This window comes from Acomys russatus, chromosome 3, assembly GCF_903995435.1.
Source record: "Acomys russatus chromosome 3, mAcoRus1.1, whole genome shotgun sequence".
Lineage (NCBI taxonomy): Eukaryota > Metazoa > Chordata > Mammalia > Rodentia > Muridae > Acomys > Acomys russatus.
The window spans coordinates 5088096-5111059 of NC_067139.1; the positions used below are offsets into that span (position 1 = coordinate 5088096).

General features: G+C 40.5%; 1 protein-coding gene across 2 annotated transcripts in view; it reads left to right on the top strand.

Moving 5' to 3' along the window:
- Vps41 (VPS41 subunit of HOPS complex) overlaps positions 1 to 22964 on the top strand; it is a 151320-nt gene that overhangs the window by 42241 nt on the left and 86115 nt on the right. For both annotated transcript variants that reach the window (XM_051168098.1, XM_051168106.1), the window contains exon 5: positions 20690 to 20764. In XM_051168098.1, the coding sequence (XP_051024055.1) occupies positions 20690 to 20764 (75 nt within the window). The remainder of the gene's footprint in view (positions 1 to 20689; positions 20765 to 22964) is intronic.

Here is a 22964-nt window from a genome sequence, read left to right on the forward strand (position 1 = left end):
AAGAGACTTTCAAAGATCATTCAAAGCATAAAGGTGCTGAGTAAGGAAGCCAGGAGTATGTGATGTATGTTGGCTTATGTAATCTCAAGCGTGTGTTTCTTGCCATTTCTCCATCAGTCTCCGTACATGTCTTAAGTGTTCCCATTGGGTTTCATCTCTAAATTTTAAAGGATGTTTTTGTTATTGGTTCTTTCTGTGAATGACTTCATGTCTGTCCCTGGACTTTGGCACTTGGCCATCATTGAACTGGAATGTACTTTTGACCTTGGGTTGTCTTCTTTAGCATAGAATCATCTCTAATCTAGATGAGCTCTTCTTTCCTTCCTGTTGATGTATAAATGTTGTTTGGAGGGTCATCCATCTTTCCTTGCATGTTTCAGCAAAGGAAACACTGCCATCTTTCCCTTCTCTCTTTGTCAACACAACCCTAAACATTTTGTGTTTCTTTCCAGCTTCTTAAATTGCATTTTTAGTGTTCATTCAAAATTCTTTGTCTACATAGCTTAATTGTCTTCTCTGTGTTACTGGTACTAATATTTACATTTTTGTACAAATTGTTTTTGTATCATCTACTGGAGTACTTAGCATCTACGTTTGATAGCTGTGAGGAAGAAAAGAAAAATTCTCCAAGCTAATATAGTCATGTGCTATATGATAGTATTCAGTGGTGGTGGCATATACTGCAGCACTCCTATAAAGATAGATTGCTGGGATTTTAGCAGACAACTTAGTACTATCATGACAAAGCCTGGCAACCACCTCTTGTAATGTTTTATATGACTTTAGTTCAAATCTGAAAAAGTCTATGTATCAGGACAGTTCTCCAGGTAATTAGAGTTTTATAGCTTTCTTCCGATACCAGAGTTACTACGTATACATGTGTGATTCCCCAGGTATTTTTTGCTCATTTGTCATACAGCCAGTGTGATATTGGAGTGATTATTCATTGGAAGAATATTGGGGATCAAGTCTAAGAACCTCTGCTAGCTCTCCTCAGTCAAAGAAGCCATGCTGTACACTATAGGTCTGCTGCTACCCGGTGCCTATCCTGAAGCAGATACAGGTTGTAGTGTGCTACTTTAGCCGTGGCATCATTAATTAGGAAGCTGGTTTTGTATCTATTGATATGATCAGAATGGTACATTGTTGGCCCCAATGTGCCGGTACCTATAATTCTTATATAAGACTGATTGACAGCTCTCAGACTCTCAAGTGCTTCCAGAACCTGTTTTCTATATTTGGGCACAGTGTTTTCAGCGATAAGAGATGTGTCAAATGAGTTACTTAAATGGGAAACTCTCTAACTTTTGATAAACGATGCTGAGGGAACTCACATTTCCAATTTTCTGCATTAAATATAATCTCAGGTTTGTGGATTAAGCATGGGTACCTTGATAACTTTGTGGCATCGAAGCATCTAAGTGAATAAGAAAACTTATTCGGCATTAGGCTGCTTGTCTAATTTAGAGTCAGGTGTAGAGCGAACTGAATATTTGACCCTTTTGTGGTAAGTGTGTTTGGGCAGATATGTCTTCAACGGCTAAATTTCAATAGTTCTTCATAGAAAAACATACCCTGGAACTTTCCCTATTTCAAAGTCGAGGTTGCAGTAGTTTTAACTTCCTAAACTATGACTGTGCTGTGAGATGGGTAGTAGCCTGGAACTTAGCTGGCTGCAGCCTGCAGACCATTTCCTTCTACAGAGAAAGTGTTCTTGGCTTACTTCTATTGTTTGTTTTTAATTAACTAATTGATTGATTAAGTAACTTTAGATAGTATCCTCCTCCCCCCTCTCCTCCCAGTCCCACCCTCCTTTTCCTCTCCGCCCTCCCTATTCCTCACAGAAGGGAGCCCCCCTACCCACCCACCCCCACCTCATCAAGTCGAATCAGGATTAAGTTTGTCCTCTTCCCCTGTGGCCTGGCAAGGCAGTCCCGCCAGGGGTTGGTTCTGTCTTTGGGACTCATTTATTTCAATTAAAGATAGAGAAAGCTCATGATCAAGGTGAGACTCAGGAGCAGTGATCACATTTGCAGGAGGAGACCCAGAACCCATGGCAAGTGGAATTGGGAGTTTTGAGCTTTGAATGGCTAGTTTCAGGTTGCCACAGTTGGCCTAGGCAGGGGCATGGATTCTTCTGTGAAATGGTATCTCAAGACTGAGGAGCAGTTTTCAGAGGGCATTTATCTAAGCACTTGTGTGTCCTCCAGGAGCTTGAGAACAGGAGAATAAACAGGAAAGGGCAGATATGAGACATGGTGACAGAGACCTACTTGACAGGTTTAGATGTCAAGAAGAGAGAGCTGTGTTTTCAAGAGATTGTCTTTGCAAAATGATTGACTTTGAAGTTTGATGTACTTGGGGAATTAGGTGAAACCAGTAGATCTAATAATTGATTTGATGTCATGAACCAGAAGGCAGGGCTTTTTGTGTGTGTGTGGAGAAGGTCTGCTTAGACAGTTTAATAGCATTTATTTTGAGTTTGTTTTATTTAAATAGACTTTCTTATCCCTGGAACTCTGACAGAATTCTTATATATTGCATGTACTCAAAATAATTGTATATACTTTTTCCTTAATCTGTTTTTCTGAGGGAATAGATTTCTTTTCTGTAGCCTTTTAAAAAGAAATTATTTGGCAGTAATTCCCAATTATCTTTTATACAGTTGAATTGTATATTAATTAGACCAGATAAACACTTGAAGCATATTTTTCTCCATCTCCATACTATGGAATCTTCGATAACATTTTCATCACTTGATTATCCAGTCCTTAGTTCATACTAACAAGATTTCATAACTTCTAGTAATACTGTTAATCTTAGCTCTTTAGCTTTCTGTTTTATTGGAAGGAAGAAAAAACAACATACTACAGCTAGGGAAAATGGAATAACACATATAGTTAAATTACCTTTTAAAATCGATATAGTTACAAAGAGTAGCCATGCCAAGTGTTAAGGGTCACGGAAGTGCTGAAGCCTCTTCTTCCCCTCTGCTTCTCTCTCCGCTCCTGTTCCCTTGTTTGGGATCAAACCAGGCCTCGTGCTTGCTGTAAAGTGCCCTGGCTGCAAGCTTTATCTCTAGATAGATGTAGAACTCGCCACAATGATGTAAAAATAACAGGCAGTGAGTAAGTTCTTAGGACATTAAATATAAACCCACGGTATGTGCCAGACTTTCTCGACATGGAGATGAAAACAAGTTTGCATACAGAGTCGTATATCAATATTCATATGAGCTTTTGAAAAACAGTACATTCCAACTGCAGACAACGTCTGTTGCCAGTCTTCAGGTAAAGAATATAAAATTCACATGTGGCATTTCTCATCATTGCAAAGGGAAGAACTATTTATGAAGACTACATGGTTACATGTTGTATGTTAGTACATGCAACAACTCTGTCATGATAAGGGAAAGAAGACAAACTCAAAAAGCCATATGTTATACAATTGCATTTATAAAATTATAGAAAATATATCAGTATACCTGCAGTGAAAGGAAGCAGACCAGGATTGGCCAATTTCATTGCAGAGAAGTAAGTGCCTTGTGAAGTAGTCTAAAAATGTTTTTCCTCATACCAGAAAAAGTTAATATATTAAGGTGCTTCTGAAGGATTGGTAACAGAAATGTGTGTGTCTCATGTACAAAGTCACAAAGAAAAGAAGTGAGCCCACTCATCGTTGTTTGGAGCTGTCAGTGCTCTGCGAGTGTGTTGGGTGGTCCTAAGCCCTAGAGCACAACTCTGATAAATATCCTTGCGTGGGTGAGCATCTTTAGAGTACATCCTGTCAGGTTGAGGGGACCAGGACAGATGCCATCAGGTTTCCCTAACAGGTTGCTGTGTTTTCCTGTGGTCGGGCTTGCCATGCTGTACCCAGCAGCACGGTGTGGCAGCCTGTCAGTCACCACTTCTGGTCACCAGCATTGGCCCTTCTCATGCACAGCCTCATTGCCATGTGGGTTTCTGTTGATTTAGTTTGTATTTTTCTGGCTACTAGTGAGGCGGTTTACTCTTGAGGGTGGTTCATACATCTTGTTAGTATGTATGTAATGTTCTAAATTGATTTGCACTTAAAAATTTATTGCTAACGGCAAATATAACAACAGTGGTGAAGGAACTCTTGGTTAGGGTGGGTCACGTAATGGCTCAGAATCAGAGTCATCACTAGCAAGTCAAATTCAATGGTTTTCAGTCTTAAAATAGGAGCGTGTTTTACTTTCATATTATCTTGATATTTTAAATGTGAGCTTTAATGGTCTCATTGACTTATATCTGCTTTGATTCTTTAAGTTTTAGAAAACCTGTAGTATGTTTGTGCCATTTTGTAACATATTATGTTAGTCTGTAAAAATCCTGTATTATGAGATGGCTTTGAGAGATGGATCAGTGGTTACAAGTACTTGCTGCTCCTGTGGAGGAAATGAGTTCCCTGCCCAGTACTCACCAGGGGACATTCAGTGCTGCCTGTAACTCCAGCTCCGGGAGTCTGGCGCCCTCTTCTGGCCTCCATGGTATCTGCACACAATAGCACACAGACAAAAATAAACAGTCTTTGAGAGTGACAAACTGTGTAGTTCATGTTTAAATTTCCCAATTATAGACATTTCAGTTTATATATATTTTTTGATTTAAAGACAGGTTTCTCTGTGTAGTCATGGTTGTCCTCACTCTGTAGTCCAGGCTGGCTTCGAACTCACATTGATCCGCCTGCCTCTGCCTCCCGAGTGCTGGGATTAAAGGCATGCGCCACCATGCCCGGCTTTCAGTTCATAATTTTTAATGAGTAAATATTTATCAGCCTTCATATTTATAGTTTGGCTATAAGTAGTTAAAACCTTGGAAAAAGAAACTGTGGTTAAAGCGAACCACACAGCCAAATGCGCTGAATTGCCATTTCATTGCCTGCACTTACCTGTGCTGTGTGGTTGGAAGCCACTGCCTCAGAATGCATGGAGAACTAGAAGCAGGTGTGAAATGACTGTAAGTGACGGTTTCCCCAGCATGATGGTCAGTTGTGGAGGTGCCATGTGTGGACCAGAAATAGACCAGCCATAGAAGATTCTGCCTTCTACCCCTGGCCTCATGTTCAAAGGCCATTAAATAAACCGCTCCCTCTCAACCTGTGTGTCGATATGTGTCTGTGTGTCAATGCATGTGCATGTGTGTGCCTGTGTGTCTGTGCATGTGTATATGTGTGTGTGTATCTATGCATGTGTATATGTCTGTGTCTATGCATGTGTATGTATGTGTGTCTATACATGTGGATGTATGTGTGTGTGTGTCTATTCATGTGTATGTGTGTGTATGCATATGTACGTGTGTATATGCATGCGTACGTGTATGTACATGTGTGTATGCATGTGTATGTGTTTCTGTGCATGTGTACGTGTGTCTCTGTGTCTATGTATGTGTACGTGTGTGCGTCTCTATGGATGTGTATGTGTGTCTCTGTGTGTATTCATGTCTACATATGTGTGTATGCATATGTATGTGTGTATGCATGTGTACATGTGTGTGTATGCATGTTTTTGTGTGGGTTTGTATGCATATGTGTGGAGGAATGCTGAGTGAATGTATCAACCATCAATAAAGCGCTGTTTAACCATTTTCCTAGTTTTATCTGGGCCCCTGTATAGGTATTATTTGTCCCATATCAGCCTGAAGAAGCTTTAAAAAGAGAACGCCGCCCCATTTCCCTTAAAAGGGGGTTGAGTAAGCTTTTGGGCTGCGGAGGTTTAGCTTCATTGAGAATTAATTGTGTTATTATTGGCTTTGTTCAGAGAAAGAATGAGGCTGAACTCAGGGATTTTTCTCTGAAAATATAAAAATATCTAAGAATGATAGGAGAAAAGGTAGAGTATTGAATTTACTCTTCAACTTAAGGCCTTAGTTGTTACTCACAAGGCTAGTTTTATTTTATTGGTATAGAATATTATATATTGATATAAAATAGGTTTATTTTTAATTCATTGTACTATTCAATTTTATTACAAGATTATACATCTTAGGTTTAATAGATAGATAAGGTAAAATATTTAGATTAAGTCTTCAAAAACCTCAGAGCCCTACAGAATATGGCATTTAAAGAAATTTTATTTGTTTGAGGATTCTTTGAAAATGAGACAGGTTGACTCCTGGCAACACCCAGTCTGCCTCAAAGAAGGTAATGAGCATCGAGGAACCCACGTATGGAGATGGCTTCAGATGTGGCAGGCCAGCCACTGGGCAAAAAATGTCCTTATTGTCTGCCACAGATGGAATTCTGCCTGAAATGGGTAAACTTGGATGCAGGTGGAGTTGATGGCCTAACTCTGCTAAGACAGGGTAAGCGAGTCCTCAATAGTCCCTGCTTCACAAACACGTCTGTCAGAAAAAGTGGGCCAGAAAGCTGAAGATGATGCTGCAACGTGTTAAAGAGTTTTGAGTGCTTATTCAGGTAGCAAAGTCTCTCTGTAATTTTTTTTTTTTTTTTTCATTTTGGAAGCTGCTAACCTTCACTTCCTATTTACTCAGCTAATTAATTTTTTATTCCTTCTCAAGTCTCTAATGGGGTTGAAGACAGCAAAACATTATAACATAAACATAACGATTGTTTTGTGGTTCTTGTGTATATATATTGTATATTGGTGTAATGATATAAATGTATAGGTAAAAGTTTTTTTTTTTATTAGACTAAAAGGGGGAATTGTGGAAGAATGCTGAGTGAATATATCAACCATCGATAAAGCACTGTTTAGCCAATCAGCTGGGCAGAAGGACAGAAAGTGGAAGGCGGGACTTCCTGGAGGGGAGGAGAAAAGTTTGACGGTTGGAGGAGGATGGTGGGGACTTGACGAGGACCGGCCCAGAGGTCACAGCGGCAAGTGCTTGGAGTATATGTATGTCATAAGGTTTAGAGTAGTGTGTTTAGTTTATGAGTAGATTAGAATCAGTTCAGACTCTGCCTGGCGAAGTGCTGGCAGCTTTAAAGTACATTTCAGTCTCCCTGTGTCAGTTATTTGCTTTGTAGGCCGAATGATACAAAATACTGTAACACATGTGTGTCTGTGTGTCTATGCATGTATATGTGCGTGTATCCACTTTCTTCATCTTTGAAACTGTATCACAGTCATACCTCAGAATTAAGAACAATCTGGGGTTATTCGAGCTAGTGAAGGACTGGAGAAATGATTAGTGTCAGAAAGCAGATCAGGAAAGAGTGACTTTTAACTGCATTTTATACATCTTGAAGAATATATGCCTTTTAAATTTATTCATGGAGCCGGCTTTAATGACATTCATTTTATATAAGACTGAAAAAGAAAGGGAAGGAGAAAGGAAAAAAGAAAACAGGTTCTGTAGTGCCTACACTCTGACATCATCAACTGCACTGGCTGCTCCAGTAGGTCCTTTGTTTAGCTGGGAGGGGCTAACCTTTATCATTTGGTGCATATAGCACTTAGTCCATGGAAGGTCTGGTGAAATAACTGAGAGAATTTCCTTTCAAAGTAAAGAGGCTGCCGCTTGGTTTCTAGCTTGCCTCTTCCTATTGGAAACAATTTGGAGAGCTCCTAATCTGTTTAGGAAGTGGCCTGCTGGAAGGCTGTTTGTACTGAGTATTATAGCAATAGTTTTATGGGGAAGGTTCAGCTGAATTTGTGGATTGTGAGGTGGTATTTCTTTATCATGTATTGAGAAAGTCAATTGGACAATCTTCACTTTGGTAAATGATTTGGTCTCAGATGTGTAAACTATATTGCTTGTCTATTTTTAGGTGAATGATTTTCACTAACTCTTAAATAGAACGGTGTTAATCTCTTGAATGTTTGGCGTTTAGCGTCACTGCTGCCACAGAGTTGAAAGTGGAGATGAAAACAGGAGAACATCTTTACTACTAATGGATTTTCCCTGTGCCAGTGATAGTATCATTGACTTGTATAGTGGGAAAACAGGAATGTCTGTGGGTGCATGAGACCCTCATGCCATTGTGAAAGGTGTCATGGACAGACACTGGGGGATCATTTGTCTTTTTGCATGTATTTGGGGTGGGGCAGGATCTCTTGTACCTCATGCCAGCTTCGAATTCTCTATGTAGCCAAACTTGTTTGCCCTTCTCCAGCCTTTACATAGCAGGTCCCTAGAATGTGGCAGTGCAAGGGTAGCCTTCTAAGGACCTTATTTTAAAGAATGGTAATATGTTCTTTATTCTTTCATATTTGTATAGTCTCAAGGATGGCAACTCATTTCTGCTGTCTTACTCTTAAGGAAAATAAAACACCATTCTACTGAGTGGTTCTGGGGAAAATAAAAACCAAAACTTGGTGCAGGCGGCTGTAGTGTTATATACCCTGTGGATGAGCTATCGCAGAAACATGGTGGGCTCTACACTATGTCCACATTTCTCCACACTCAGCTGGACATTAAAAGTAGTTTCTGTTTACTCCTATGCAAACTTATTACTTAAAGTAACCCAGATCAGCTCATTGAGAGGTATGTGTAGGTGTTGACACTGCAGGTTACTGTTGGAGTTGAAGGAATGGCATTTGCTTCCTGCACAGGATTCTGGCTCCACAGGCTGTCAGCATTGCTGTCAGCAGGGCCTCGAAAGGGGCAGGCCTTTTAGTAAGACAGGAAATTCTCTTTTCCCCTGGGATCTAGTGGGCCTACAAGGAAAAGTCTCACTATTTTTTATATAATTGCTAAAGAAAAAAAAAAAAAACCTCTTGTCTAATTGCAAAGAATCATCTTTTCTAGGCTGCTGGCAAGAGTCATCTCTTTGGAGGGCTCTATGCTTTTCTACCGTCAGTGTTTACTTCCATCTCGAGCATTTATCCCTGTCATCTGCCCTCATTGTCCTCTGTCTAGTCTCCCGGCGCTTCTTTTATCTTGTTCTCCCGTCCACTAGTTCTTCAGATTGCCACCACCCTTGTTCAGGCCTTTATTGAGTCTCGCATAGGTTATTGCAGTAAAGCCCAACTGATCTCCCTGTCTCATGTCTCTGCAAATCCATCCTTCACACAGCTGCCTGGGTAATCTTCCCGGTGCAGGGCTGGGCTTTCATTCTTCTTTTCATCAAAAGCAGCCAGTGGCCCCCGGTTGCTGGGGAATGCAGCTGCCCTTCTGGGTAGCGTGCTAGACTTTGGTCTTCACAGTGTTCTGTATTGCAGCCATGGTGTAGCGAGCTCTGGGTGGAGGGTGCTTGCCAGTGCCTGCCCACCTTCCCTGTGACATTGCTCTTACTACTAACAGGGGAAAGGATATGGATTTAATATTCGCTTAGTAATTGCTTTTTGTTCCTTGTTGCAAACATTCTCCAAATTTGTCAACAAAATCATGACAGGAAGGCATAGTGCAGCCCCGCTCTGAGTCATTTGACTTGAAGTTGATCTGGGATGTAATGTGTTAAATTATTGCAAGGAGGCTCAGCATGCTAGGGCCACAGACTGCACCCAGACTCGTCAGAGGCAGACCTGCTTTGTCCATTTTCCCTCTTAAATTCTGCGTATGTCATGTAAGGTGGTTAGTAGTAGTTACTGTTTTGTTAAACCAAGTCAGTACAGATCCTCCTTCTTAACTTGTTTGCAGCAGTTTGGTGACAGCCTTACTTTTTCTATTATTCTAAATTTTATATGTTTGGTGGCATTGCGTATGAACAAGGAAAATATTTGCTCAATTAAAAACCAGAATTTGTATCATACTTTACACAATATATGTCATCATTGAAAACTGAGTAGTATTTTATTTCAAGTTATTTATATTTGGAATAAATGGTTATCTGTTTATCCTTTTATCACAGTGGCATTTTTGTAATAAATTTTATAATGCAGTATTTGGCTTGTTCTCAGCAAGTCTTTATTGGCACAGTGGATGCTAGGAATAATAGTCCGTCTGCTGCTGCCTGGCTCACTCTGACTGCTGGAGCAGGGCCCTTTAGTTCTCTTTCCTTAGCTCACATACAGCGTTGGAGACAATTGTTCAAGATACAATGATGAGACTAGAATCAGATCATCTAAGATGTTCATTTGAGTTGTTAGGGAATTTAATATTGTTTCAGAGCAGTAGGATGCTGATGTGAACACCGGGGAACGTAAGCCACAGGTCTGGACTTGCTGTTCATCTACCTGGATCAGAGGGCGTCTGCAGACTTCCTTTGTTCTTTCCTTGAAGCTCTCTGTGTCCAGATGGTGAACGTCTGCCCAGTGTATGGACTTGCATTGGGTGCCGTGTGCAAGCCAGCCTTCTGCGCTGTTGATGGGGTGTGGCAGGAAGGGCAGCAGACGAAGTTTCACAAGAGGAACGCAGTCTAGGAACCAGCAGTACATGGCTTTCTTAGAGGCCAATCCCTTCCAGATCCACTCTGTTCTTTTAAAGGTTGTTGGGATTTAGACAAGGAACATCATCTAATAAGTCTCCTGCAGGCGGAAAGGCCACTCTGTGCCCCAGCTCTGCAGAGGTTGCAGTGTCCTGGCAGCACACAGCAGTCAGATGCGCTCTCAAGGCTCTCGCTCCTGGACACTGCACAGAGACAGCAGCCTAAGGTTTTAAGGGACTGCAGGAGCTACTAACAGCGGTGGCCTATGGTTTTCCAAGTTCACAGTACCCACATCTAGTCCTATGTCCTTATAGGGGAAGTGCTTAAAACCCTTCTTAAAGTTAAGGAAAATAGTACTTATGATATTCTGGTGCCCAGCAAACCCTTTTAAAGCATTCTCATGCATGAGGACAATTTAAGGTCAGCAATTAGCTTAAGATAGCAATGAGGAGCAAGGGTAGTTCTGACCCCAGCACTGGAAATTAAAAAAAAAAAAAAAAAAAAAAAAAAAAAAAAAAAAAAAAAAAAAAAAAAAAAAAGAAAAAAAAGAAAGAAAGAAAAGAAAAGCAGTGTTCCAGTGACAGGAAAGGGCAGAGTTATATTCTTTGTTTTCAGACAAGAAAACTTCTCCTCAAATCTTCTTTCCATTCCTCTCATTTCCACATGGGCTTTGTCTTGTTTTCATGTTATATGTGCAGTATTTGTTCAAGTTCAAGTCATGGACACTTATTTTCTGATGAGGTGATTCGATTTGATTTTTAAGTTACTAGAATGGGCTAGTCACTTTCAGTTGGCTAATTAAAAATAATACTTGAAGGGCTCAAAGATGGCGCAGAAGGTGCTGCACAGGTGTGAGGACCAGAGTTTGGATCCCAGCACCCATGGCACATCTGGGTGTAGCAGTGTGTGCCTGTGACCTCAGCTCTGATAAGAAGGCAGAGCAGGCGGATCCCTCCAGGTTGCTGGCCAGGTTCAGTGAGAGACCCTGTCTCTAAAACTTAAGGTGGCAGTTGATGGAGGCAGACACCTACGTTGGTGTCAGCCTTCCACATGCAAAGACAAGCACGCTCCTCCATCTGCGCACGTGCACTTACCACACACAGAAGCATATGAAGGAGGAAAAGAGTGTATCAGGTGCTTCCCCGGTAAATGGCGTTTTTACCGTGGACAGGGGATAGAGGCCTCATCTTCCTCCAGGATGTACCACCACTAGTGAAAATAAGTAGGAAGACGAGCTTTTCCCAACAATGAAAAAAAAGGGCATTTGCTTTTCACACATGGAATGCAAGTGTGACCTCCTCACTAGCTGTGACTAAGTAGCAATGAACTTGCCTGGTAGCTGTGCGGGTGTGGGTGCTAGCTTGTGTGTCTCTGAGAGCAGGAGACCGCAGGCCTGTCTTCTTTTACTCTTCACGCCACTCAGGGGCTGTGGGGCTGCAGCATTTGTGAAGGGATCAATGATCCATTTGTTAGTCAAAGGAGCCTTACAAATTATACATTAGCAGATTGATTTCTTAGGTTCACTGTTGGGGGACTGATAGCTTAAGGTGGGGTGATGAGGAGCGTCTGGGGAGACAGAGTTGCCACTAAGAACACCATTAAAAGCAGCTTTTGAAATGACCACGGATTTATTCCTAATTGAAGAACTCGCATAATCCATACTAAGTGTATTCATTTTCAAGTATTTTATGTTAGGTAATTGATTGTCCCATGAGGTGTACTTGTTAGTAATTTTGCCTTTTCTTTAAGAACTTGGCACCACATGTAGTGGACTTAGATTTAGAAGGTGTGAGTGTGCTGGTCCTTGCCCCCTCCTGTTTACTTGGACTCTTTGTTTTTTTTTTTTTTTTAATTCCATTAAGGAAACATTTTTGTATGTTCTATAGTGTCAGCTTGACATTATTGATTTTTGAACAAACTCACATATATTGTCCTGAATTCCAAACGTGTCTCCATTAGGAATAAGACTGCAGCTAATGGAGAGCACAGCTGAGTCCATTTCTCTCCGGTCGGTTTTCCTTTGGCCCCTCGTCATTTTCCATGTCTATTCCAGCATCCTGTTTTTGTAAACATGTACCCAAACTATGTCTTTAGGTATGACTACCTTTTCCTTTCCTCAGCTCTGAGTACAAGGGACAAATTATCCCACAAGAAGCAATACAGGGTCTCGTGCTTCTAGGGCCCCACCTGACTTTGTGGACATCTGCAACTCTCCTCCTCTTCGATGTTTCTTAACTGTTACAGGAATGTTGTGCAAATGGTGAGGTGCTGGTGGTCACCAACATGAACCATGTGCAATAGTTCATTTCCTGGTGGTACTGGTGAAAACTGATGATGATTTAGTTTTTGTTGTTTTAATCAGTTTCCTACATAACCTGGTTTTAAAGATGTTCATCTTTGCTTAAGAACGTATTAGCTACTTGTAGAAAACTTGCAAAACACAGGAAGGTGACACTCAGCTAATATCTCTTGTGTATGTAGGCGTGGTGTATGTGCATGTTTGCATGTGTGTGAGTACCACACACACTGGAGGCCTCAGGTTGACACTGTAATCCCACTTGATCTCTCGCCACACTATTCATTCAGGCATACAGAAGGGGCCATGTCAAAAATCAGCCTAAAGTCGAAAGCCACAACCTGGGGCAGGTCCAGGTGCAGAACTTCCTTGCCCTGAGGTTGTATGTGATGCACTCCTGGCCGTAGATGTTAGCTGACCAGGAAAGCTCACTGGATCCTCAGCTGTGAAGGCTTCGTGACCTCAGCCTCCAGGTTAGAGCTCATTCTTGGTGGCTGTGTCAGCTTCCCCCGTTGTCAAAGGAGGCTGCTCTTGTGATCTATGAGTCTTCCAGCCATGACACATAGCTTCCCAGAAGCGAGGACAAATGTCAGACATCTTTCGGATGAAGCCAGATACTTTAGTACATGGTACTTAAAAGTATTTATTTTGTCCAAAAGCTCAGTAGTACACGCCTATAATCCCAGCACTCAGGGAGGCAGAGGCAGGGGGATCTCTGTGATTTCAAGGCCAGCCTGGTCTACAAAGTGAGTACAGGACAAGAAACCCCATCTTGAAAAACAAAACAAAGTAAACAAAATAAATAAAAAACCCAAACAAAAATAGCAAAAAAAAAAATTATTTTAATTTTATTGTTTATAATTACTTAGACTACTTCTAGAAGTTTTAATACTATCTATTTCTCAGTCTCATGCAAGAGAAAACTTGTCATGGAAAGCACCTTTTCTTGATTCAAGTAGGAATATGTATTTTAAAAATTCTAATTCATATTCCAAACTACCTTTTAGAAAGGATTTCAAATTTGGATTGTGATTTCTATGTTCCTTTGGCCAATTAGGTACTTAAGAACTCATTGCTGCTTCTGCATGTAAGCATGCTCGTTGCTTTAGCTCTCGGGTGCAAGTTCGTTATTCGTAAATTTGATAGACCATAACCTTCATTTGCAGCTTTTCCTTTGTGAGTTGACTGTTTGCTTTTGATTTTGGAGAATCAAAATTGTGCATTTGTTCAAAATCCATTCTAAAGAAACCTTCAGATATAACAAGCCACAAACTCTTTTCAAGTTGTAGGATGAGGGTAAATACCTTTACTCTACAATACAGTCTTGAATTATTTTGAAAGTTTTGATAACATAGTAAGGAAATAGCTTAGATTCTTGCTTGTAGAGTTCAGGATTGTAGTTTTAATAGTAGATTTACTAGCTTTTCTCTCCCAATTTAATTTTCAGTAACCCAAGAACTGCCAGATGTGTGAATTTTACTTTAGTACACACATAGATGGAATGCCTTACTTCCTGAAGGAGCTGGTCCTCTTCCACTTGATTTCAGCTGTCACATAAAGTACTCACTAAGAAATCAGGGTAGACAGCACCTAGCTCTGGGAGTGAAGGAATGTTGAGTGAAACAGTAAAAGATAAACATAAAATGGGAAGACATCATCCTAAAACCTAGAGGGAAGTGATGCAGTACCTAACTTGGGAGGCTGAGGCAGGAGGATTACAAGTTAAAGGCCAGGGTAGAATCCATAGCGAGACCTTGTGTTGAAGAAACAAGGGCTAGAGATGCAGTTCTGTGGTGGGGTGTGTGTCCGGTGTGCACAGGCCCTGTCTATGCTCACAGGCCCTGTCTGTGCTCAGCGTCGGCGCCCCATTCCTCCCAAAGGGAAGAAAGTCTCAGCATGAAGAACTTTGCATCAAGATGGCCGGAAAAGCCAGGCTCGCACCCAGCACAACGACAGCAGAAGGAAGCGCAGCAGGCAGGGGAGTTTAAGGCAGAGGAACAGGCTAATAGGAGCACAGCATTTTGATTGCATTTAAAAGTTAATGGAAGCTTTAACTGCTACACCCTTTGAAATGCCAAATTATAGGGGATTTAAAATAAGTATACATTTATTTTACCTTCAAGGAGAAATGGACAAAAGAAACTATACTTGTATTGTGAAATTTTGAAAACATTTTAAATCTCTAATGGTTGGATAAACAGTAAGTATCTATGAATAGTAGTTAAATAATGTAAATGTCACGATTAAAGAAATATACTCTGAGCCTTTCATTAGCTCTTTTCCTCATTACTGTGACAAGTACCTCTCAGAAGCAGCTGCTGGAGAGCTGTTTATGTTGGCTCACTATGCAGAGAGTACCCTTCTTTACTCGGGGAAGCATGGGAAAGGGGCATGGGGGGAAGTTGCTTGATATGTGGAGCCAATCAGGAAGCAGAGGAAGCTCAGGCAGGAAGCAGAGCAGCAACAGGGCCTGTGACCCTGAGTCTACCTCTATGGCACTGTATCTGTGGGTGCCATGTCCAAAAGGCTCCACAGCCTCCCCAAAACAGTGCCACCAGCTGGGGACCAATGTTGAAAAACACAGCCTGTGGGGGACATTTCACTAACTACAAGCCTAAAATAGAGACTATGAACTGTTAATAACTATGGTATCGTAGGTTACAAAGAGAAATCATGTAAATACACAAAGCACATTGTATAAACAAAGTGCAGTCACACCAGGGTGAGTCTTCTGTTATTCTTTGCTTTCCATGGGTTCAGTCGCTCATGGCTGACAGTCTAAACCAGTGGTTCTCAAGCTTGCCAATGCTGCAGCCCTCTAATATAGCCCCTCCCCAACCATAATATTATTTCTACTGCTACTTCATAACTGTCATTTTGCTGCTGCTGTGAATTATAATTATCTGTGTCTTCCAATGGTGTTAGGTGACCCTATCCCAAAGGGCTTGGGACCCACAGGTTGAGGACTGTTGGTCTGAACATACTAAACTGGGAATTCCAGAAGAAAGTCAGACAGTGTAACTTGTGCACCATTCTGTACAACATGCTGACGTGTAGTTTCGCCTGGAGCGTGAGTTTGACCTCTCTGTGTCTTGCATCGCATACTCCCTACGTCTTAGTTGCTTAGCAGCTGTTTTGCTTGTCAGATGAGCCACCTTTTCCCTGTTGTTCCATGTAGGGTTCAGTACTATTAGCATTTTGGTTTTTTTTTGCGTCCTCTGAGCATTTGGAAACATTCTATACAGATGAGGGGACCTCTGTGACATATTGCCACCCTCAGATTTGCAGCAGGATGAACTGTGACTATTTAAAAAAGATAGTAATTATTATAGTTACATGTCTTCTTATTTTGGAGTATATAAAATGCTAATTAGAAAATACCTCATTGTATAGTTAATAAATGAATAACTATAAAATTATTAAGTAATACAGTAATATGTAAGGAAATTGGGGTAAAGCAATCAATTTTTTCTCTAAGGCATAAAGTAAAGATTAGTAAGAAATTAGTAAAATAGAAAACATTTAAAACCCACAGCAACTTGCTGGGAGCATTGTGACTGTTCCTGGGGTATCAATAACAAATGAACCATTCCAGTGCAGTCCAGCTTAGTGAGCCAGTGGATCGACGTGGCCACTTAAGGGAGTCATGGGTTACACTAAGGCAGCACTGTCTTCCTGGATGAGGACACACAAATGCTGCATTCCCTCGAGCCCCTTGTCCAGCCGACAGGCAGCGTGGCCCATGAAAGAGGGACGTTGGGAGTCTGGTAACACCTTGAGCTTTCCCACTCTTGAAATTGTCATTAGCATCTTCATGTTATGAGCCTTCACTGGGGGAAGTGTTTCAATCCAGAGGAAAAGGCAGGAGAATTGATGCTGTAGAAAACCACTCCAACCAGAGGAAAACTGCAGCCAGTAGCGTGCTGCTGTGTGCAGGTTTTCATTCTTGCAAATAAATATTTCGGTGCTGAAAATGTAATTGAGTGGCATTGTACATATATCACATTCAAAACAGTGGTTCTGATTTTGAAAATACAGATCATCCAAGTACAAGTAGAACGTTTGAGCAGTCTGACAATCGTGGCAGCAAAAATAAACACAGAAGAAAAAGAAAAGACCAGACCTTCTAAATAACTCACCAAAAACAATGACCCCAGACATTTTAAGACACCTTCTAAATTTCAGCTGGAAAAATTTAGTGCTTATCTTTTGAACTATAACTTTTTAAGTTATGGAGAATAATGTATGGTAGATGTGTATGGCAATAGCTTGATGGAACACGTTATTTTTATCCTAACCTAAAAAGTATCAATAAAAAGAAAAGTGTGTAATGAAACAGTAACAAAGTAAGCATAGCTATTAGTCCATGAGACGGGATTAGGGACACTTCCCATAGAGAGATGGCTTCTCATAAGGTGCCATGCTTCATGTGGAGAGACCGTTCGTATGAAAAATGCTTCATGCTCAGGATTAGGGAGTCCATATCATGAAGATAGCAGGAAGCCCCTGGTCATGGGAGGCACGCCTGGCAGCCATATGCAGTACTCATGATGAGGCTGGGGAGGCTTCCTCAGTGCTAAAGCTTTCAAGTCAGGAAGAGATGCTGAGTTTTCCCAGGCACTTTCTACATCCGCTGAGATGGTTCTGTAATTTTTCTCTTTTACTAATCCACAAACTAGTGTTACATCATCTCTGTGTTAAACCAGACTTGCAGGTTTAGAATACACTTGGCTTTGCTGTACATACTGGCTTTGCTAATTGTTTCTTCAGGGCTGTCCATTTTGGTCCTTGCTGGTATTTTTCCCATGATGCTGTTGCTGAAGTTTGTTACTCTGGGCTCTGCAGGCCCAGTACAGTAAGTTGAGGACACTTCCTCATTCCGTTCTCTGAAAAAATTTGTACAACTATAGTTTTTATTCTTTGAAGAATCACGAAATTAATATTTGTGTTAGTGAGCTTGTAGCTGATGACTGAGTAAAACAAGCAGTGTTAAGCGCGAAGGAGAGAAGAAAATGTAGGTGAAAATGGCAGGACAAGTGCTTGAGAAAAGCCAAGAGCATATAGAAAGTCCCGACTGGGATGCCAGGACACATTACATGTGGATTCTCTGACTAAACCAATATACAACTGAAAGGACCATGGCTGGACCAGAAAAGTGTCTCTGTCTATAGATAGTTATTGTATCATAAACACATTTCTCTTTGGAAGTAGAGGACAAATTAGTTGATAAATGCAGCTAGCTCAACTGGTACCTTTTTGCAGGAAAATAAAATGATTCCTAGAGGGATTTAAAGTAACAATATAATGAATAAAGCAGTAACCATCTTGGAGAAAAATAGGTGATGTGTGTGTGTGTGTGTGTGTGTGTGTGTGTGTGTGTGTGTGTTGTCTGGATGGTTAAAAATTGAGAAATATCTCTTTTGAAAGATTTTTAAAATTTTATGTGTATGAGTGCTTTGCCCTGCATGAATGTATGTGTACTTTATATGTGTCAGGTGCCAGATCCACTGAAACAAGAATTATGGACAGTTATAATCACCGTGTGAGTGCTGGGAACCAAACTTAGGTCCTCTGAAGGAGCAGCAAGTACTCAACCTCTGAGCCATCACTTAGTCTCCGAGAAATATCTTAATAGAAGAACATGTGAAGCATGTTTAAACTGGTACTTAATAGAGATCAAATTAATTGCCCAATAAACTGAAGGAAAAGGCTTAAGTTTATTTTCAGTCATGGAGGTGAATCAATGCATATTGGAAGGTTTTAAGTTGTCTCCTGCTAATAGACTTGAGAGGAAGCATTGTCGTCCATGCAGCTGTTATGTCCCCTGTAGTATTGTTAGCAGAGTGACGGTCAAGCTGGTTGTTCTGCTTCTGAGATACCATAGGATGCCTTAGCAGGTTGGTAGGCTTTGCATCACTCATTGAAACTGAAGCTTTGTTTTTTGCTTATGAGACATAGAGAAACCACTCCTTAGCTCACCACTTCCTTAAAAGATTGGGTGTCAGAAAAGAAATATACCCCGTTTGGGGGATAGTTAGTAAGTATGAGTCACAGACAATTTGACAGGCCATGGACCTTTTAGTAACAACAATCGAAGGGTAGAGTGTGCAGAACTTGGTACTCTATGGGATGAAAAGGTAGTTCTGCTATGTCACTTGCAGTAAAGGCTTCATCCTGGAGTCTTGGCACTCACTGGCTACATGCAGCCCTTGGATTTAATTTTGTAGGTGTAGAACACATTATGCCCTGGAATTTTCTGCTGCCAGATTTCAGTACATTTCAGTACAGTCATGTATGGTTTTCAAACCTTTGATATGTGTTACTATGACTGAGGAATTAAAACTTTTATTTTATTTAATTTTCAGTGATATAATCTTGATATTTTAATTGTAACCTTAGCTTTTTAAATGACTTAACCATTATTTTGGCCCACTAATACAGTCTTTTTTAATTTTTTTATGGTTTCTCAAGACAGGGTTTCTCTGTGTAGCCTTGGCGGTCCTAAACTGGCTTCAAAATGACAGCACTCTGCCTGCCTGTGCCTCCCTGAGAGCTAGGATTAAAGGTGTGCACCGTCACGCCCAGCTCTAGTATAGTTTTTATAGTCACTTGTGGTCAGTGCTCCTTTGGTCAGAGGAAGAAAGATAGGAGGCCACACCCACCCGTGAAGATATATTTTAAGCCAGTCATAACAGATGTTGGTTAAAATACACTTGCCAAGAGTAAAGTGGACATAAAATGTTGGAAAGGTCAGAATGGATGATGGCCATCTTGAGGAGTTCGTTACTTATCCCCCGAAGACTGTGGCCCAGGCCAAGCACCATGCTCTGCTCCCTGCCTTCCCAGCGCAGCCTTGCCCGGTCTTTGTGTTTCCCTTGTGGGCTCTGCAGTCCTTACTACCTGCTGTCCCTCCTCACAGTCATATGTCCTGTATGTCTTCTCTCATTGTGCTGGGATTCTGTGCCATCGGCTTCAGTTTACTCTGCTGTAAAGTGGACCACCTGCCTTCAGTGACCTTTTCCTTGGCTGACATGCCAGGAATTTTGTAGAGTTAGCTGATTTTTCTTGGACTACCTATCTGAACGTTGTGTGGGGACTTAGGTATCCAGATGTGAAAGGGTTCTGAAGCCAGGATACTGGGGAACTTGTCTCAGAAATCAGTCAGTGTGTAGCCTTTGTAAAGTGTGTGGGGCTTGTGTGCCCTGGCCTTTCCTTAGGGACCATGAGACACTTTCCTGTTGAAGATTCGGCATTCTGTTCTATGTATTTCCCTTTATCTCATCAAGAAGGCAAATGGGGCCATTTTAAATTCTACATGTGTGCTTTTGTCATTAACTGCTACAGACACGCTTTCCTTCTCTTGCTTTGCTGCTATGGAGCTTTGTGAAAGGTACTTGGAATCTGTAGTTATTTAGGAATCAAAGGAAAAGCTATGGTGTGATACTGACAGTGGTCACTGACTTTTGACTTTATTTGAAAACTCCTGTATGGATATTTTAGTTAGTAAACAATTGGATACATAGAAATATAAAATGCAGTTGTTATATTCAATTTTTGGAAAATATATCAAAAGTGAAATAGTCTGAAATTTGAAATTATTTAAAAGAGGAGAGGATACAAATAAATTAATGTTTTCCTAAACAAAATACTAAGCATAATTACAAATGAAATGTTGATGCAGTTGTTCATTAGGGAACAAACAGATTGGTGAGGCAAACTAAAATAAGCAAAAATGAATTTATATGTGACTTCCATTTTTATTTTGTTGTTGTTGTTGTTTTAATAGATTTTGTTTGGGAAAGAAAATTTTGAGGGTATAAAATAAGTAAGCTAGATGAACAGAAATGTAAGTAACATTTTCACTATGCTACAGGTATAGAAAGAACATTTATGGACATCGTGGGTTTCTGAGTTCACCCTGAATGTAGGGACAAAGCTCTGTTTGTTTTGTGTATTTGAAATGTTAACATTTTCATCTCAGCACAAAGTACACTGTAATTCATGAAGCTGATAATTTATGTCGTGTCTGTTTTACAAAGTGCACAGTCACCGAGTGTTGCTATGCTTTCCTAAAGGTTTGCCTTTGTTGTTTGTCTTTAACAGAGTCCTGTAAAGATAAACCAGATTAGTTTGGATGAAAGCGGAGAACACATGGGCGTGTGTTCGGAGGACGGCAAGGTAAGTGAGAAGTGGGAAGGTGCGTGAGCAATGAGCGCTAGGGTTTACCCACGCCGCTGATTGGCTGCTTTCTGCTTACTTTACACCTGTGTGCAGAGCCTTGATTATTCTTCTCCAGTATTGGACTTGCTTTTGATTGCTCATAATTAAAATAAAATATATTTTGCCCAAATGTGCCTTAGGAAAAGTAATTACAAGAATGTCAATAATCTAACTAGTATTAAGCTGATTAACAGCTGTGGCAGGGTGACGTGTCCCCTTAATCATTACTGCAGTGCCACTTTGACTTCGGTGACTAGTCTGCAGCTCTTGCAAGACAGTAGTTTAGTGCTTTTCTGCCATAAATCCACAAAATTGGATTTTGTGGGCATGATTTCTGTGGGCTGGTGGTTTTCATTTTAACACACAAGTTATGAATGTTACTCTTGAATTATAGAATCTTTTGATAAGCAATCATAGTTTATCAGAAGAATAAAGTGTCTTACAATGGCCACATTAAATAAATGTAAAATCAATATATGTACGGTTTTCTAAAAACCTGGCACCTACTTCCTGGACCCCGGACATACATCATCTGTGCAGTGTATAGCTAACAACTATCAGTGCTTCTTGCTGATGGTATGCTGTGACATTTAGTGGTTGTGATGATTGATTTTCCACTTGCAAGAATATCTTCTTTGTTTTTAAGTCGAAGGAAGTCTTTTCTAATGTTGGCTTGCAGTGATAAAATCCTAATATAGAGTATTCATGCCACTTCTCAAAAATAAGAGTTAAAGGGAAGAATGCATTAAAAATCATCATGTAAATTTATGCATTCCTTAGTTAATAGAGATTTCCTAATCTAATTTCATACATTTTAAGTGATTTTAATTCAATGGGCCATTAAGATGAGTAAATTAAAAACAATATGTTCAGTGCAAAAGAGGTTATACCCATTTCTGTCTATCAACAGTGCTACACCCATTAATCTGTTAACAAAAGCAACACAAAATTCTCCTGATGTGCACAGATGCACTTTATTTATCTCAGCTTCAGCTTGCCCTTGGTTTTTTGGAAACATAATTAGATTGCTACTCATTTAAAAAAAGGACCATCAAAGTTCAAAGTAGTTTGTGAAATTCTGAGATGAACACAAATGTTAGGGGTTGGTATAGGTTTATGTGGAAATTGAAAAGAACCATTTTTGTACATGTATTTGTAAAGAAAATTAATGTTAATTTTTTTTTTTTTTTTTTTGCTTAAAGGACAATAATTATTTCTGAACATATAGCAGATAGCAGTTTCTTTAAACTAACTGGACAAGGAAGAGTGTTCGTTTTTTTTAATGCAAACATTCTTTAAGGATTCCAGCTCTTCCGCTGTTGAAGGAATATTAGTAATATTGCACAGCAGACTCTTTCAGTCACTCATCTGCTGTGTAATGTGATGGCCTGGGAGTTCCCGTTTCACCCTTCTGCAAACACTGTGCTTTCCTGGCTTAGAACAATGTCTATCTGGCTTGTTTCTGTACGGTTCTGTGATGTACTTGAAAGTGTTATTTTCATACCTTTTATTAGCATTGATAGAATTGTAAGGAAATAACCAAGCACATGTAATTTTGTAATTCAGCCAAGCCCCGCAGCCAGGGTTGTGAAAATGTGGGAGACTGCATAAATGCTATATAAACTTGTGAGTTACCGTAAGCCTCGAAGGACCTGCGTCCAGGTCACCTGTGTCTTTGAGTGGTTGTTATGGTTCCTAGTTTTCATTGGTTCATCAAGCTCATGACAACTGGTTACATTTACATCACTGCTAAGCTTTGTACTTGCCCTGTTGTAAAGCCCTCACTCTGATGCTCACTCGTGTGTTTGGCTTGTGCTCGGTTCTTTCTCATGGCTTCCCGTGCTGAAGGTCTGCATTTGACACATGAGGTGTCCAGAGTGTTTGTGTCTGTAGCTTCGTTTTGGTGTCATGGATTTATAGACAACTTTCAGGATAAGGTTTCAGGACAGGCTTTGTTTCCTCACCTGTGAAGGATGCCTTCATCCGGAGTATACAAAACAAATTCTGGGTTGATAGATTTTTCTCTCAGATTTTAGAGATAGTGCCCTCCCTCTTTATTCTGACACTTTGGAGCATACCTGCTGTCAGCCTACTTCTGCTTTCTAAGGAACCCCTTAAAACAACTTTTGTCCTTCATAGCTTGGACTAATAATAACAG